We start from the raw sequence: 14,664 nt of genomic DNA, 5'->3' as shown, positions 1-14,664 counted from the left end.
GCTTTACACTGCGGAAATGTGAACATTGAGGAAAGAGGGTGGTAACGTAGTGGGTAGAGTGCTTGACTGCTGATCGAGGGGTTCTGGTTTAAAAATTCTGTATGAAGCCTGTTTATATGTCCAACAAAAACCCTAGTATAAAAAGAGGTCTCAGGTAAGCTCTTAACATTTTCCTGAATGTGCATGAAATTCATATTCAAACAAAGTCTAAGGTGAGCTCAAAGCTCAATTCTTCAATATCCACACCAAACTATGGGCTTACCTTTCCTATAGCTTATATCTTACCTATGGGGATACCTGCTTCAGCAGGAAAAATAATAATTACATGGAAATTTCTGCATCGGCAGTGAGTAAAGATTAGGTTCTTAAAAGAGAGAAAGAATTATAACCATGCTTGAAGCATGATTGCTGGGGAAAAACATAATGTGAATAAAAATCAAATAAAAGTGGTGGAAAGCCAAAAGTTTTACACCACCACTGTTAACACCACCTGGTGTTTTGAGAGAAAACAGTATAAAAACGAATTGAAATAAACAACTAAAATACAATCAATTTTCTTTTAACGGGATTGAAATCCAACTTTATGAACAACTACAAAATTCTTTCCCTCACAATGGAGAACTTGCAAGGATTTTCTACAGTCATTTTAACCCACGAATGTCATACCCAATACCCAATATTCTTCTCAGGTGTGTGATGTTATTCGCAACAGGAATCAAAGTAGCTGACATCTGGTAGCCAATTTCAGAAATGAGACAGGTGATTGGCCGGTTTGTTTACTAATGCTACAGCCTAGCTGTGAGCGAAACGGGTGTGTTTTCAGCAATTTTGTGAAGCGAATACTGATGCATATCTCAGTTGTGAATAATGGATGAAGTAATTTTCCCCACATCTGACATTTTGGAGTTCAATAGAGACTTTAAGAGGTACCTCGTAGAGGGCTATGAAGTGGAATGCTGTAATCACATATTAGAAGTTGTCATAGTTGAAGCACTTGAGTATTTGGTTCTTGTAATGGGCTTTTTCATACAAACAAGCGTTATTAATGGCATGTCATACGAGATACATGCTTTTCAGAAGAAAATTGGCGCTTCTTTTTCCGTTTTCGTGTGTAATGTTTGGCAATTTTATCAACCATCTATTACATTAGATATCATTATTAACATCATCAAACAATATGATGGCATCTCCTCACATAAGCCATCCGTCCTCAAAAATCTATTCTTCTTGAGGGAATTCGATGTCGGTGTGGTCGTGAGTGGAATTCCCCTTGCATTGGCATTTTGACTGCTATGTGGAGTCACTCGACTCTCATCGGCTAGCGAAGATCGATGGGGAAGTGGCGAGTCGGGTTGCGCAAGGATCTCTGTGCCTCGGCCCCGGCCCGCTAGATCGAATTTTGGACATTTGGACAAAGCGACTCCAGAAATCCTTTAACCGAACAAAGCACGCAGGCCTTAGGAACATCGGGGATTCGCCCCGCATCGTTTTCGGAAGAGCAAGGCCTAGCTATTGATTGAGAAAGAGACATGTTTTAAATTGACGGGCCCCCGGGCGGAAGATGTACCGGCGATCGTGGGGGGGATCGCCGGGGAAAAAGTTTGTGCGAGTTTGGGAGAAATTACATGTCTCAAGCAGACTAAGTCCCGGCGATCGGTGGGTAGTCGCCCGGGAATATTCATATAATTCTCAGTTGTTGAGATTCGAATTATTTCCCCAACCTTAACTTTCCCGGCTTATTGGATAGCTGAAAATTCATTGATAGTTATTGCAAGTTTGATCAACCTTCCTTCCGTCTGCATCTCCTCCTCTGACACCTCCATACTTACGCAAACAATTTATAAGTAGGCATTAAACAATACATTGACGTTGTCATGCCCTCATATGCTTCTCTACGACCCATTCTAATTTTTTTCTTAAATAAGCTAGCTAACTCTTGCCCATTCTCATGACGTGCTCCCACTTCTTTCTCAAATTAGGGGTGTTGCGGAATCTATGTAGAGAGATAGCTTTTGTCTCACACTGGTTGGTGCAATTATAAACGCCACACATTTTGTTGCTCATGAACTTCTTCTTTTATGTTTTTCATCATAATGCCATTGATATTCTGCTAAACGGTATAGTGCTGGCTGGCTATCGTTTCACACGAACAAACGTATTAAGGCAACCGATCACCTCTATTCGGCCGTGACACCTAATTTAGTGCTGCCACCTGGATTCCCTTCCAGATGTGAATATCTTCCGTTGGGTTCTGATTTTGTTCTATTCACTATGCATTCTAGGAAGAACCAAAGTTCTAGCTATTTATATGTGATGATGTTTTCATCTCCGGTGGTCATCTGTCTTAATCAAAAGTAGTTACACATACACAGCGATTGCCGTATCTTTTTGGTTTCTATATCCTTATACCGTAAATTTGAACTAAGAGCAATATTTGTGTTCATAAAGGAGGCTGAAATATTACTGAGAGGCTGCATGGGGGGAAGCAATAATTAGATTCATGATGTTTTCAATTTCACACTCAACAGCACGACGTCATGTCAAGCGATCCTGTATTCATTTATACAACTCATTGAGATGAATAAAGAACATAACTTCATATTACTCTAGTCGGGATTTCCAAAACCTGAACATTATATACAACCTCGCCGAATCATTCCCTAGGCGCTCCTAGCGAAGGACGAAAGTCGACCTTGGATTGCCTCGAAAGCTTCTAACGTCATCACCTTCTAGCTGAGATGATATGAACTACTGCGGAGCTCCGATGACCCGGAGCCCTGACTACACAATCATATGCGATTACCATGGGGAACATATAAAGTAATTATGTGGGAACATGACAAGAAGGAACATGGTTTGTAAATGGATAGGAGCAACGCTGTTATCAGTCTAGCTTTGTTTGATGAACATTTTAATGCGATACCTACCTGTCTTTTGATTCAATCTATTGAACCCTACTGTAGGCATGTGTAATTCTTTGAGAAACTTGACGATACGTAGATGAAATTGAGATAAGAATTATCTTCAATGCTGAGGTTGTTGTGCGCGAAGCCAAAAAACAACTGCATAAAATCAAGATTAGCGGCCTCCTCGGGGCTGGGGTTTTGATGCGCAAAATCAAAAAACTGCGTAAAATCAAGAAAAGAAGTAAAATTGAAGTTTCAACATTGCAATTCCCTATACTTTCCAGTCGGACTTGAGTGTCGCTGGGTAAAAACGAGACTTGATGCAAAATCAAAGCGTGTAAAATCGAAGTTTTACTGTACATTTGACATTCATTCAGCAAAAATAAGACAAGATGTACTGCAATAATGGGGATCATGACATTGTACTACCTTCTTTGTTAAGTCTTTCAGCAACATTTTGAATGAGTTGAACAAAGTTGAGGTATTCCTTGGTTGTATAATCTATACCCTCAATTTCTGGGATAGCCATAAGGCACTCATCTGCCATGAAGGGTGCAGTTTCTGGGGCTGCTGCAGATAATAATGCTGAAAAAATAGCAAGCAAACAAGTCATATGACTTCATTAGATACCATGTATTTTGAGAGGAATAACAAGCAACACAACAGAAAAATAGTGATAGATAATTTCACACCACCCTTAATATTATCAATTACTTTTGAATGATACATTCTAAATTCAAGAATATTTTACAATTAAAATGCCATTATGAAAAAGTAGAAAAACGAAATCGAACCAATAATACATGACAGTATGAACTTAAATACCCCTGATCCAGCATGGACTGCATAATCAAGAGGTAATGCTGAAATCTTATGAGGCAGATGACTGATTGAGTTTAAGTATTAATTAATGAATTCTTTCCTGTAATCAGAGAAACTCAAACATCAAAACCGAATTGTTTAAGTGCACTCACTCCCCTAGTAACGCTCCTAATTTTTTCCATGAAAACGAAGCACTAATTCAAACACTGATATTTGAGGAATCAAGTTCCAAAGTCTGTAGTTATAAAACTTAATTTGTCCCTGAGATGTCACTTTCACTAGTTTAATACTAGAAATTTCGTTAATTTTATTATGAAAATAACATAAAGCAGATAAAATCACTTCAAAAAAATATCAAACATCATCAATACATTACTTTTGTTCCCTTTGTCGGCATTTTGCCTGTATTGCCTATTATAATAACAGCTATTAAGCAATCAGCTTTACCTCAAGTAGAAAGACCCCGTTGATAGGAATACAATACACATTATCCCTCATGCAACAATATTGCAATAAATATGAACTTCTAGTCTTCATAAATGCTATGTATATTTAAATGCTTTGAAAAACATCAAAGGGAAGAAAAGAAAACCATAACTCACAGATAAAACAATAAATCACTCATTACACTATCAGTCATAAATGCACAACTTAACTTGCGAGATAGAAAACAGTAATTACATAATGCCTTATTCTGGACTCAACGATTTTAAGCGTTAATATAAAAATAAACATACTTGGAAGAATTGCAAGAAAAAAGCTTTCAACCATTATTTAAAGAAAGCAAGAATCACAAGGGCATATCATCGTCAAGTTGTCCTGCAAGGAGATGTAACAAGACATCTGACTTCGCACCAAGAGGTACTTATTCCCTGTAAGCCTACCAAGAATCACCCATTCCCTATTGTCAACTGAAAAACAGAGCCTTAAAACTATTATTATTTACAACATTTAGTTATAAATATTTGATATCATGAATTTTCAGTGAGAAACAAAATTAACTTGTAGCAGAATGCCATTCTGATATAGGAAAAGAGTGCATATGGAAAAGCGATCGCATTGCACCATGGAATTTTCATGAGCAGTAACAACAAATCACAGAGCGTGGAACTCGAAAAGGGTCTCAAAATACAAACAGTGCCAATGGGTAGCACTCATTGAACCAGTGTTAATCGGGGAGTGGGATTCCACACACATTCAGTACAATAGTATTAAAAAGGCAGGTTAGGTTCCTCGCCCTAACATTCACAACTTTTTCCTCCTTTGCGCACAATATACAGCTGTAAAATTAGTCTTACAAGGGGAGACCACGTACCTTACTCCACCTTTTTCAATGCCGTATTTTCTATGGCATTTGGAATGGCGAACACAACTCTGAACTGGTAGTGGTTCCATTGAATGGGCCTTAGTTTGGCTGTAACTAATTAATTTTCTAGTGGTACTTTTGACCAGCCATATATAATCCCAAAATAGTGCTCCTCTCAACAAAACAGTCAGTTGGTGTAGTGGATAGTGTCGTTGACTCTCACTCAAGAGGCCAGGGTTCTCGGCCTCATTATAGCAATATATTTTGCAGTTTTCATTTTGATCATACAGCAACAAGTATTTCATTAATTTTAATTACAGCAACCATAGGCATGAGAGAAATTTTTTGTTATCATAATGGCATTTAGGTATTTAATAAAAGTTGATCATTTAAAATCAGAAACTACGCCAAGTGTGCCTAGTATTCGCCGCTTCCCAAAATCATCCATAGTCGTTCCTGCATAATCAAAAGAGGACCACCTAAAAATGTAATTCCTTCGAAAAAAAGCCACCTTTAATGGTCTCTGTTCATCTTTCAGTATGTTTTTGAGGAGGATAGTAAATGTAGTCGCTAACCACTACACCAGCTAACCATTCTTTAGGGAAGCACACTATTTTGGTATTACCGTATTTACACGAATCTAAGACGAGGTTTTTTGCCCTCGCAACTCCTGCGGAAAAGAGGGTTCGTCTTAGAATCGGATGCAAAATTTTTGAAGTCAAGCGGGTTGCATAATTTACACAGGAAAAATTATGGACACCTGAGGTTGCCACCTGATTGCAATACAACGAAAAATCAACGTCAAAAATAGATTAACAGTAATTTAGCATATTTAATTTTGCGTTCAAGTAAAAAGAAATTCATTTTTGGGCAGCTGGCAAAGATTCGGCGCGTGCCGATCAGTCGCCGGGTGCACTTCTGCCGAGTCCGCGAGATTGCCTGCTTTACCCTGGGTTCGGCTCCATTCAAGTTAAAGCTTGATCAACTCACAAAATGTTTGTGTGATCGGTTACAATTTACCTAAATTGTAACGTTAAAGCCTCAATGCCGTAGTGGGATAAACTGCTACAAAGTCGTCGCATTTTTCTCAGAGCAACGGTAAGATGGCAACATGATTTGCCTCTGATTAGAGAAATCGATTCAGTTGTGATTCCGTGCCTTTCAGAGTATTACGATGGCAGAGAAAAGAAATTATTACACTGCCGCTTTCAAAAGAAAAGGTATTAAGTGGAACTCCGATCTATCGTACCCGTATTGATCATTTTCCTGCATTCATCGTTCGCCGTTTCTGGTCACAAATAAGGTTCCATATAGACAATGTAATTTTTTCCTGCATCTCAAAAGTATCGTTTTTACGCATTGATCGTGTAAAGATCGTGGTCCCGACGTATAATATTCCCACATCAATCTTTTGACGAAAATGAGACGAAATAAATACAATGTGTCATTTATGGCTAATAACTACAGGCACATAGATTAAATATTCCCCACGAAATGAAATTACCATTGAGAGAAGCTAAAAGCCTTGGGGCAGTAGCATAAGCGCATTTCCCAAGATCCGCTATCCACCTCCATACATCTCTCGCCTCCCCCCTCTGATGCTTTCCTCTTTTCCAAAATCAAACAAAAGGTCCCAGCTAGCGCAGGGATCGTATTACAAAGACCTTAGCTTCGAAAAAAATATCAAGTTACACGAGAACAATAGAAACGCGTTTCATGCCCCCCTTTTCTCACCCACTGACCTTTTTCAGCCTACTTGGTTAAAGTTCCCGGTTTCTGGAGGTCAACCGCTGCATCCAATAACGTATTAGCTCAAAAGGTGTTTAACAATGAATTTCGGCAATTGGTATTATACTTTTATTAGGCTGGAATATTTGCAATGTGCTAGTAATTCAAAAAAGAACGAGACCAAACACGACGTATTTCTAACGTTATTTAAGCATTTTTAAGCAAGGAACTATTTGGAAAAATACGATGGTGATTTTTGGCGAAACTCGATATCCTCGTTGCAGAGCTTCTCGGCAGTTAATGCGGCATTTTTTCCGAAAACAGGATATCAGGTTATTATCAGTTATCAATTTACGAGTTATACCATAAGTCTCACTTGTCAGAGTTACTGAGGAAGGGATATCTTCTCAGGATATTTTGTTCCTCCCTACTAACAATCCGAATTCATCCGCCCATCTGACGCTACGCTAATTAGAGAAGAATGGGTAAGTTGCCCTATCTTTGGGACAAAAATTTCATGGCGCAGTCATATGGTCATGCTTCACCCCCTGCAGTATGCTCTGTGTACGCCGAACGCGATAGCATAGCTAGTACGAGTGGTTACATACTTTCCAGGGTGGCTTGCCTTCATACCACGGAGTGTTTTCCGTGTGGGTTTAATAAAGTCAGGTTTCATTTTCACTAGTTTAATTTTATTCGTCTTCGGACCATGGCCCCTCCGAAGAAACTATTAGTCGAATCAACAATAAGACCTAAGTGTCTCGATTAAGTACCACTATTCCTTTCATTACGCGCCAAAAATCATGCGTTTCCTGGGACATAGGCAACATAGCCAAACATTCGCGCATTGATTATTTTCCCCTAGAAAACTTTATTCCCATAGTGGAGTTCCAAAAAAGGGGGGGTCGTCTTAGAATCGTGTTCGTCTTAGATTCGTGCAAATACGGTATATATGGATGGCTTCTTAACAGTACCACATGATTAATTACAGCCAAACTAAGGCCCATTCAATAGAACCACTACCAGTTCAGAGATGTGTTTCGCCATTCCGAATGCCATAAAAAAATACGCAATTGTAAAGGCGGAGCAAGGTATGTGGTCTCCCCTTGATAAAGGTTTATAAAAAGATAGCTAGATTTGATCAGCAGTTGGTCTGGATAAAGGTAGTTTAGCATAGTCATCAGTTTAAAAAATTGAAGATACATTAACCTCAGATAATAAATTTGATCAATTTGTAAGATAAAATCTTGACTAAAAATTCAATATTGAAGGCACTTCATGACAAACATGCTGAGAGCCTTAATTCCTTAGTCTTCAGACTACATAATTATGCCATAACTTATTTTCAAATCTTAAAATCAACTCTTCATGTTACTCTCCACATATCTAACGATTTGATTCTCAGTAAGTTTCCACTTTCCCCTCTCTTGGCTCACACCAACAGTAGCGATGCACAGCACCAGAATTGTTCATTTTTGTACACTTCCTTTTTACAGCTAATATTTTGTATCACCTCTTACCATTCCCATGACAATTCCCAATTACCCAAACGAATCTTAAATCTTTACACAAATTTTGCCTACAACAGCATTCTATTTCACAACCTCAAGAAGTAACTAAAAACTTAAGGATGCTTCCATATAATTATAACAAAAACCTAAACTCATGAATCCAATACTCCTTAACACGCTCATGAAGATTACATAACAGCAGCTTATTTAAACGGCAACCTTGGTAAGGTAGGACAGTGAATTTTGTCTAATATTTAAAGAAACCAATGTTTGATTTTGGATACTGACAACAGCGATAGAGAAAGTGGACATCAATTAGAATCTTAAGTATTGAATGAACACTATATCAAGGAGTACAAGTTAATGTATGAATGCATTGATGGTTCCGGTGGGCTGGAACGGAGAATTCAAAAATGCACAAATTAAATTTGAACATGCTCTCTTTCCTCATCATGCATTCTAGCGTGTTGTTTTTTTTTAGCTTACTTTAGCAACCATACATTCACTATGTGGTATCATATAGCCAGGTTTTAAAAAACGTTAACACCAGATTCCTAGACATCAGTGGGTAACAATAAAAATATCATGGAATATCATAAAAAGGTAACAATAAACACATAATCATGAAAATCCAAGTAGTTTTGCTAGTATCTCTCACAAAGCTTTCATTTCAGAAACTTAGTTCCATTTCACACAATTCTAGATTATCTCGTGCTTGGCCTACATGCACAAGAAATTTACAGTCCTTTAAATCAAGTGCTTAGCAAAGCAATTTGAGCAAATCTGAACAAGAACCATCATGGGCCATCAGTGAAGAATACAGACGGAAGCTAAGCCAATTTAGGTAATACCTATAAGCATTGATTTGAATATACAACCGATAACTACAGAGTGTAACTATTCATGTATTTCTGGACCTTACATAGACAACATTATAATGAATTCATACCTTATGATTTTACCTAAAATTAACTTCGTCTGGCGAGATATCCAATTAAACGACCGAAAAACGAAGACAGCAAAATCATTACTCAAAACCCTCATAATTACAAACAATACATACAAATATATAAACATTTCAATATGAGCCATTGACAAAAAAACGAAAAATTGCTTTGGGTAGAGAGCTATAATATTACTCACCCGAAGCCATTGTGGTTCCAACTCCTTTGAGGTTACTGAGAGCTGTGATCGCTTGCTCCAAATTGGGCAGTTTTCTAAATGCTCTACGAGTTTCCGTAATAACTGCTCTTGGTGTATTTACTTTGACCAAATATGAAAGTTGTGGATAATATTTCCCTCTCTTAAAGAAAAAAAATCCTTTTAGTATTGGTTGTAAACAGAAGATAATAAATCCATAATAATATACTTACTGCTTGCTTCCACTTCATTAGCTGTACTAACTCTTCGTGCACAAGGTGGGCATCTTTACCTCTCGATTTTATCTTTTTTGGCAATTCATTCTGATACCTGAAAAATAACATTTACAGTAGAGGTTAACTACAATTACTTAGGTCATAACACGGCATTATTTTTGTATGCATTAACGGCTTATTGGTACTCCCACGATCTAACGACGCTCACAAATCATGACTGAATATCATCATTTTCCAAAGAAATTAATTTTTTATACACTGCAGTAAAAATTTCCGTATTTCTAGAACTACAAAAAACTATGTCGCAACGCAGCAACACTCGACCTATCTAACGCCTACCGCAACGCCTCAAGAAATTTACCCCAACCGAATTCAAATTATTAGCACGTAGCTATTTTGCGGGAAATTGAAGGTAAAATGCCTTCACAACAGTTAACAACGTGCTTCAAATCGATTCCTGTTCTGTATCTCCTTTCAACCCTATCATTCTCGTCTCCATTTTGATTTGAGGTAGTTACGAAAGCCAGTTTGCGGAACTAGAATATAAGTGACAGAGGCAACGTTTAAAACAAATATTATGTGAAGTAACCCATAAATTCCTTCAAAACTTCTTCAACAACACTGCATACCCTTACAATGACGGGTACAACACAAAAAAACATGATATTAATGATTCAGCCCCAAACGACAGCTCGGTCAACCGACATGACGCTAAGACTACAAAGCTACGTTCCGCAACGTCTCATTAATGCTCAACAACATTGGGGATGAATTCAACGAGATTTGGGGCACATGTATCTCACTTCGAATGTACAATTTGGTACTGTTTATTCCTCCAAAACAATGCAAGGAAAAAATTAGCGAATAGTCTGCTACGTGAAGCGCAGTAGGAAGCAAGGTTCAATGACATTGTTACAGCAGTATAAAACCCAAGTATTAGCTACGTACTCACCAGTTATCTAATTTTATGAGCTCTTCTGGTTTCTTGGTTTTCTTTTCTGCTTTGATACGAAGAGCTTCAGGGTATAACCGCAGCACATGCTCAAATTGAGACGATGTACCTTTCGTGAAGAAAGTCGCCGTGTCCTTTTCGGAAGCCATTGTGATACATCTATTAAGAAGCGAAAGAGGACGCGAGGTAGCAGCACTAAATTGACGGCCGTGGCTGTTCCTCTCGAGACTATTATTGGCGGTATTTTTGAAATGCATGATGACAAAAACGGGAATTATGACTATAAGTAAAAGTTTTAAGGGTTTTTTTAAATAGAAATTTCTAGAGGAAATACGAACATCAAATTTTATGTATAATAATTTACTTTATTTTGCCCTAAAATAAATGTACAAATAAAATAAAGCTAGTTTGTGCCTATGATTGCATTGATGGTGTACATATTTAATACTGATCACCTTATTACGATGAGTCATCACTAGTAACATTTTGACCGCAAATATTGCACATGCCAATAGGTTTGTTTTAATAAAACATTTCTCCATTATAACAACAAATGTTACAAAAGCACCAATTTTGTCATTTAACACAAATAAAACGAGATAACAAATTACATGAATTTTTGATAAGGCACTCTCAAGAAGGCACTGGCCTGGTACAATAAAAATCTTGGTAAAAATGCCTAGAAATTTTTACCAAGCCTGAAGACAACACCATATCCAAATACATTATTTCCATAAATAAAATAAATAAGTAAAATTTTAACGTGCTTTTGTAGAGTAAAAAATATTCAACTCTTCTCCATGTATGATCAACAATTTCGATATACATTCAATCCAAAAAATATAGAAGTACAGTCACAATCATTGGATAAAATATTTACACAATTTCACTAATTAATACTATCTTTTGAGTTAGAGAACTCTAGGCATCAAAAAGTAGTAGCTCCTAATTGATGGCGCAGCTGTTCAAATGACACCCAAAATGTAAGTGCCCACGGTGCCAAACGAATCCAAACAGGGAAGAACCCCTTATACAGAGCTAGAAGGCCTTCATTCTTGACTGTTTTAATCAGGCAGTCAACCGATGATTTGTACACCAGGCCTCTGAAAAGAGAAAGATATCGGTCACTGCCAAGTAAATAATTAATAATACTCAAAATGCTTACCAATGCTGAGACAGTACGTCACTATACAAATGCTCCTTTTTATTCCTCATGCCAGTCAATGGCATAACTATCAAGCATAGCCAATTATTTCTTTTCATTTAGACTCAAAACAGAAAGCTATCCCATTCCTTTCCTTTATAATTTCCATTCTGATTCTGCACAAGTACAATTTGGTTCTCAGGGCAGGAATGGAAAGGGGAATGAGTGAATATTGTGATTAAGTAATTAATTCAACAGATATGGAAAATTATCATAAGCTATATTTATTAGTCTTCAATTCAAAGCCAAAAGAAAATGAAAACTAGACATCAAATGGGCACTTGGCCATCTGCTTGTTGAACCAACGCATAAACCAAATTCCTGTGCCATAACCCTTAGGCTATGGGAATGTTTTTAAACGGATTTACATGGTGAGTGCGGGGAAAATGTTTTTCAACTTTTGATCAGATTTTTTTACCACTGGCAGCCTTCTTTAAGATTTCATTGCCATCCTTTCTGCTATCCTTTGCTTGAACTTGGCCAAACCTAATGGTAGAGAGCACAAAGGCGTCTTTCGAGGACTGGGCACTCTCACCATGGGGAGCACTACCCGGATTATCCCTCCTTCCAGAGAGAGCTCCCTGCTCTCCAAAGCACATTCATGATGGAAACAATTCCAACGAATCCTAGCATTTCCTAGGAATTTATTTATCTTGCTGTTGCCCATTAGCCAGGAAACTTATTTGAAGGCATTGGTCTCTATTTCTTAAACTATTGGTGGTGGGTTTTCCGTCCCTCCGTAATTACCAAGGACATATTATATTCATGGCCTGACATCTGGGGTTAAGGTGGGCAGTCCCAGATTATGAGGGTCCACTACCCGCTAGACACATGCTCGGGGTCTACGGAAAAATATCTTCCTCGCTCATGTCCCGCACACAGAGGCAGAAAAATTTTGACACTCCCACAACTAAAGGGTTAAAGGTGAGGGGAGTCATGGATAGCCAATTTTATGCTATTGTTATCGACCAAGAGGAAAATCCAAGCAAGGCCATAGTGAGCAGGGGAGGGGGTTCAGAGGTTTAAAAACCCCTTTGAAATGTTTTTGGGGTACCATATTATCCCTCCAATAGCACAATGGACCTACAGGTCTAAGTGCCCTGGGAGATGATCCCCCACCGCATAAACGAATCTATCTATCTTATCCCTCCAAACGAAACAAAAGGTCCCCTTCTTCAAATCAACTCTCCCCTCAAAGCATTTGTTCTGGCAATGGCTCTGAATTGAAGTGATTTGAAGGCTTCAATCTCCAGGGCTGTGATTCTAAGTAAGTTCTGTAACTTCCAACACCTATGCACAAACCAATTCTTACACACCCTCATAAATTTCACAAGAATAGCATCAATTTCTGTGCAGGTGTTCATTCATTTTTTAAACTACTTTCATTGATTCAATGAAATTCAAAAAAGAAAGGCCTTAGCTAATTTCCAAAAGAAGTTAAGTTAATATTAGTTTTCTGAAAATTTTTCAAAATTAAGTGTATAAACAAAAAGATTTTCCTTGCGAGCAGCAGATTTAGCATTGCATCTAATTAAAAATTTTTTTTGTGAATTTTCTAATTCAAATTTTCCTCAACAGAATGTCATAAAACACCATTCTAAGTTGGGTAGTCATCTACAAGGCACAGCTATTATTTGGTCATGTCTCAATAAGGCAACATAAATTACTTGTTTTAAACTGTTTGATGTTTGTCGTAGTTTACTGAAGCTGTGCTTAGCTTTGATCGACCAAGTCTTCTTTCTGACACATAATAGTGACAATAATCCCAAGGTACTCCTTGAAGATTGCCTCTCAATAAGGCTTCATTAAATTGATATAAAAACCAATTAACACAATATCAGACATTAGTTTTCAATTACATATAAAGGCATTGCAAAATAAAATAAACATTGCTTTGTTGATACCAATAACATAAGAACACTGTTACAAAATGTCCAAAAAGACTAGGGAGATTTAGAAAAAAGCCAGAATGGGATTCAAATTTCATATCGGGCTGCAAAATATTTCACATTGGCCATAATATTTGGAGTAGATATAAAATGGAATAGAGTATTCTCCACTTGGGCACTAAAAGTAAATTTGGAGTATATTGTTGCTGCATTTTCCAGAGTCGTTTCAGTCTTGATTGTCAAACACAGTTGGAAATGACAAAAGATGATGACTCTGTAAGGATCATTTTCCAGAAGCAAAGGAGGATTGTCTGCCGAAAACACTTACCAGGGTTCCCACTCTACCTGAATAATGAAATTCACGGCTTTTTCCAGGTTTTATTTATTTTATTTATTTATTTCCATCGCCCCGAAAACAGCTCACAAGGCCTTTTACATCGGAGGGTACAACATGAAACAACAACTATCACACACAACCATGCCCTGGATAGGGGCAACCTACCCAGGCGGGACTCGAACCCGCGACCTTCGGTTTGGCAGGCGAGGACTTTACCCCGCCGCCACCGAGGCCGGTTTTTCACGGTTATTTTTCAGGTTTTCACGATTTTTTCAGGTTTTCACGGTCTCAATTTCGCTAAATTCACGGTCCGTTAATAAGCCAACAATAAGAAAATCACTGGCCGTATATCAACAGAAAATTAACATACGCGACAAACGCCGTGAATGTTAACGCCGCAATGAAAAGTGATATCTGTTATGACGTGATCTATCGTTTGCAAAATTCAGGGCTGACTAAAGGACCAGCCCAACCGCGCTCTTGCCTGGATGCCGAATACCCTTCGAACCTTCTTCCATCCGGACACCTGAGGTCCTTTTTTAATTCCTCGCCGAGAGATTGTTTTTTGCGCACGTTGTTATTACTGTACAGTAACCGAATTTCCCCCACCCCAATCTTTCTTATTTAACGGAA

The 14,664-nt window shown here is 37.9% G+C and overlaps 2 protein-coding genes across 4 annotated transcripts in view; both read right to left on the bottom strand.

Annotated features, from left to right (window-relative positions):
* The window catches only part of LOC124171844, a 29,129-nt gene extending 18,344 nt beyond the window's left edge, over positions 1-10,785 (bottom strand). Inside the window, exons 1-4 of one of the 3 annotated variants that reach the window (XM_046551213.1) lie at positions 10,602-10,785; positions 9,647-9,743; positions 9,417-9,576; positions 3,336-3,491 (exon numbers count right to left, since the gene is read on the bottom strand). In XM_046551213.1, coding sequence (XP_046407169.1) covers positions 3,336-3,491; positions 9,417-9,576; positions 9,647-9,743; positions 10,602-10,750 — 562 coding nt within the window. In that variant the 5' untranslated portion in view covers positions 10,751-10,785. Of the gene's footprint in view, positions 1-3,335; positions 3,492-9,416; positions 9,577-9,646; positions 9,744-9,840; positions 10,270-10,601 lie in introns of those variants that run through there. The other 2 variants (XM_046551205.1, XM_046551221.1) reach the window with 2 other exon arrangements.
* A 160-nt stretch (positions 10,786-10,945) lies between these two features.
* The window catches only part of LOC124171867 (mitochondrial uncoupling protein 4), a 55,010-nt gene continuing 51,291 nt past the window's right edge, over positions 10,946-14,664 (bottom strand). Inside the window, exon 8 of the mRNA XM_046551229.1 lies at positions 10,946-11,704. Coding sequence (XP_046407185.1) covers positions 11,530-11,704 — 175 coding nt within the window. The 3' untranslated portion in view covers positions 10,946-11,529. The remainder of the gene's footprint in view (positions 11,705-14,664) is intronic.

This window comes from Ischnura elegans, chromosome 1 (genome assembly GCF_921293095.1).
Source record: "Ischnura elegans chromosome 1, ioIscEleg1.1, whole genome shotgun sequence".
NCBI lineage: Eukaryota > Metazoa > Arthropoda > Insecta > Odonata > Coenagrionidae > Ischnura > Ischnura elegans.
The sequence above is the reverse complement of the archived record's forward strand: the minus strand, read 5'-3'. Positions and strand labels throughout refer to the sequence as shown.